Below are 3891 nucleotides of genomic sequence, written 5' to 3'. Positions count from 1 at the left end.
GAAGAATCAGATTTCGTATGAATCATTTTAATTAAAATTCCATATTTTAATAGCTTGTTATTAAATCTTTAATTGAAAAAAGACAAAATAAAAGTACATACATACGTTTCTCAATTAAATAATTATTTACAAATTATTTACTGTAAAACATAGGGTGTTTCCAAATGTATGAAGGGTATTGTATATTGTATATTGTATATTGTATTTTGTATATTGTATTTGTGTGTGTGTGTGTGTGTGTGTGTATTATTTATTATAATCTATTCAAGTTTATGTATAAGCAATTAAAATGGAGCTTTTAAAGAAAAAAAAAATTGTTTTAATTAAACTATATATTATTAGTTAAATAAAAATATTGAAAACTTTTATATCTCTAATTATTTTGTAATATAAAATATCAATTTTATACACAATTTGATTATTTTAACTTTAATCCTAAGATCTTAAAAGTAAATTGTAATTTTCTTTGAATTATCTCATATTGCCTTTTTTTTTACTGAAAAATTGAATTACAGATTTTACTCTTTTTGTTGAATATACATATTATTCATTATTTTCAGGGTTGCTTTTTAGATAACAATGATTGTTATGGTAAACCGCTTTGTGTAGAGAATAATATGGAAAGAAAAAATGAATTCTTTTTTTGTTGTTGCGAAGGCAATATGTGTAACCAAAACTTCTCTTGGGTTCCACAACCAACCACTAAGCCTACAGAACCATCTGTTATTCATGGTATTCAAATATGCATGGTTTATTTTATATTTGAAAATAAATTTGTGTCTTTTGCAATACTTGTAATAACATTTAAATAATTATCTTTTCAGAATTAGAACCTATGCCTAATGCAAAGCAGCAAGCAATAACACTTGCCCTTTTAATAGCAATCCCTATACTTCTTACAATTAGTTTATTTTCTTTTTGGTGGCTCTATCGTCGTCGAAAATTGGGCTATTTTAACGAGGTTGTATTTTGAGATTGTGTTACAAAATTTTTAAATGTGTTATTTAATTTATGAAATTTATGTAAATTTCTCAGATACCAACGCTGGAACCAGTACCATTGCCACAACCCTCACCTAATCTAGGTTTACGACCAATACAACTTCTTGAGATCAAAGCTCGAGGTCGTTTCGGAGCAGTTTGGAAAGCCCAATTTAAAAATGAGATCGTGGCAGTTAAAGTTTTTCCCATTCAAGATAAGCAATCTTGGCAGACTGAACAAGAGATTTTTAAGCTTGCACATATGGATCACGAGGACATATTACACTTTATAGGTGTTGAAAAGCGTGGAGATAATCTACAAGCTGAATTTTGGTTAATCACCGCGTATCACGAAAAAGGTTCACTGTGCGATTATTTAAAAGCAAACATTGTAACATGGCCTGAGATGTGTAGAATTGCAGAGTCCATGGCAAGGTAACATATAATAATAATTATAATAATCTGTTAGGAATGAAACAAGATTATATGTAAATTGAATAAAATAATATTTTTACTGAGTTATTGTTCAATATTTAATAAAAGCATTTTTGTTATCAGAGGTTTAATGCATCTACATGAGGAAATCCCAGCTAATAAAGCAGATGGCTATAAACCAGCTGTAGCTCATAGAGATTTTAAGTCAAAAAACGTTTTACTCAAGGCTGACATGAGTGCCTGTATAGCAGATTTTGGCTTGGCGCTTATTTTTCATCCGGGAAAACCTTGCGGTGATACACACGGACAGGTAATTTACATATCGTTATGCATTTTATATTGATGTGAAAATAACTATAATATTTTATAGGTTGGAACGCGAAGATATATGGCACCAGAAGTTTTAGAAGGAGCAATAAATTTTACTAGAGATTCATTTTTACGAATTGACATGTATGCCTGTGGGTTAGTTCTGTGGGAATTAGCTTCAAGATGTACTGTACAAAATGTACGTAATATATATTATGTGTAACATGTTTTACAGAGAATGCATTTTTGCTGAACTGCGAACTCTCAAGACTAGAGCTGTAAATATGGTTTAGATATGTGGATATCGAGGAAATGATTACCTGGATATCCTATATCCGATTTCTTAAGTTACTTGGTCCTTCCATTTGATCGACGTCGATCTTACCCAGATAATCCGCATTTTAACATTTGAAAAATTGTATTTATTCAAATTTGTGAATTTTCAAAATCTGAACTATCCATTACAAGAAATTGGAAGAAAACTGAAACATATCAGACTATAATATGCCAAAATTTACTTTGAAGAATGATAAAAATGCGGCTGCACATGAAATCTTAACGAAATGAAAACTGGATATTATTTTCGTATTTTTAAAATATAGTCGCGCGCGCGCGCACACACATGCACGCACACACACAATGACTAACATAATCATGTACTACCCATCTTGCAAGTTAAGTGCATGTCAAAAGATACTAATTGTTTTTATTTCAATATTAGGGACCAATTGGAGAATATCGACTACCATTTGAGGACGAAGTTGGTCTCCATCCTACTCTAGAAGATATGCAAGAAAGTGTTGTTCATAAAAAAGAGAGACCACTCATTTTAGAAACTTGGCGTAAACATCCAGTAAGTAAAAATGTACAGAAATATTTATTTTAATTCTGTTGATGACAGAATTATTATCTATATATTAAAAAATCACAAAGAAATGCATATATATGTATGTTATGAATTTTATGCAAACAAATTCCTTCTGTATAAAAACTGCTAGTAATAGAAATTTTTTTTTATAGCTGTAAAAAGAACAATATTTTTCTAAAAAAAAAAATAAAATTGAATATATAGTTAGAATATATATATAGTTTTTTAATGTCTATAATTAAAATGTGTGTTATTTCAGGGCTTATCATCAATTTGTGATACAATGGAAGAATGTTGGGATCACGATGCCGAAGCACGCCTTTCTGCCTCGTGCGTAGTGGAACGAGTTGCTACTCTTGGTAGAGCTCTTGTATTAAATTCAACTACTTTGATTCGTGTTGATAATACCAACGAGATTATTACTACCAAGGAATCTAGTATGTAGTTAGTGTCCATTAATATAGTTTATTTTAATGGCACAACCATTTTTTGTATCATAATTTTGTTATACGTATCAATGAGGAATGTTGAAACAATAGAAAAAAGACAAACATATATCTCCGACTTTATGTTTTACTATTTGAATAATTATTAATTTCTCCTCTATATATGCTATACAAGTGAAGATCGTTAGTTACATCATGGCATTCGTCCTAATAAAAGTATATCTACTACACACACATTTTATCTTTCCCAATGCCTCTTTATGCATTGAGACAGATTCAGTAACATTAAAAAGGTTTGTGAAATTGACAAACATTTTTTTAATGTCTAGAAAATGTAAAGTAAAACACTATGGGCAAAATATTACACAAGTAATAGTAAGATGAATAAGAAAAATTTAAATAGATGAAATTATAATTATTTATTGCCAAATTATATCTCAATATTCATTTCATACAAGTAAATCTCTGTTTTAAAAATGTAAATAAAAAGAATGATGTATTTCATTTTTTATTAATCTTTGCAATAATTTGCAAATATCATGCGAGAAAATGTAAGGCGACACTGCTTCCATTTAACCAAGAATTCGTGAATTACATGTTTAGAAGAATTACATTTTACGAAGATTTGGTATTGGATTGTTCGCACTGAATTCTAAAATAATCGTGTAAAAATCACCGTCGAGCTTGTGTAACTACTCTACCCACACAGTAAGATAAAAAAAAGATCTGCGGGATTTCTTTAACATATCTTACAGAATCATAGCATTCAGAGCAATCGAGAAAGAGAAAAAGGGAGAAAGGGAGATATCTGAAGCATACTTTTTAAATTTAATACAATATAATCACACTGCCA

General features: G+C 29.5%; 1 protein-coding gene across 1 annotated transcript in view; it reads left to right on the top strand.

Annotated features, from left to right (window-relative positions):
• LOC108688252 (activin receptor type-2A) overlaps positions 1-3147 on the top strand; it is a 5549-nt gene extending 2402 nt beyond the window's left edge. Inside the window, exons 3-9 of the mRNA XM_018194429.1 lie at positions 561-732; positions 825-961; positions 1036-1415; positions 1539-1725; positions 1786-1923; positions 2446-2577; positions 2852-3147. Coding sequence (XP_018049918.1) covers positions 561-732; positions 825-961; positions 1036-1415; positions 1539-1725; positions 1786-1923; positions 2446-2577; positions 2852-3037 — 1332 coding nt within the window. The 3' untranslated portion in view covers positions 3038-3147. The remainder of the gene's footprint in view (positions 1-560; positions 733-824; positions 962-1035; positions 1416-1538; positions 1726-1785; positions 1924-2445; positions 2578-2851) is intronic.
• Positions 3148-3891: the final 744 nt, after the last annotated feature.

This window comes from Atta colombica, unplaced genomic scaffold (genome assembly GCF_001594045.1).
Source record: "Atta colombica isolate Treedump-2 unplaced genomic scaffold, Acol1.0 scaffold228, whole genome shotgun sequence".
In the NCBI taxonomy this organism is placed as follows: Eukaryota; Metazoa; Arthropoda; class Insecta; order Hymenoptera; family Formicidae; genus Atta; species Atta colombica.
This window is presented reverse-complemented; position numbering and strand designations above follow the sequence as displayed.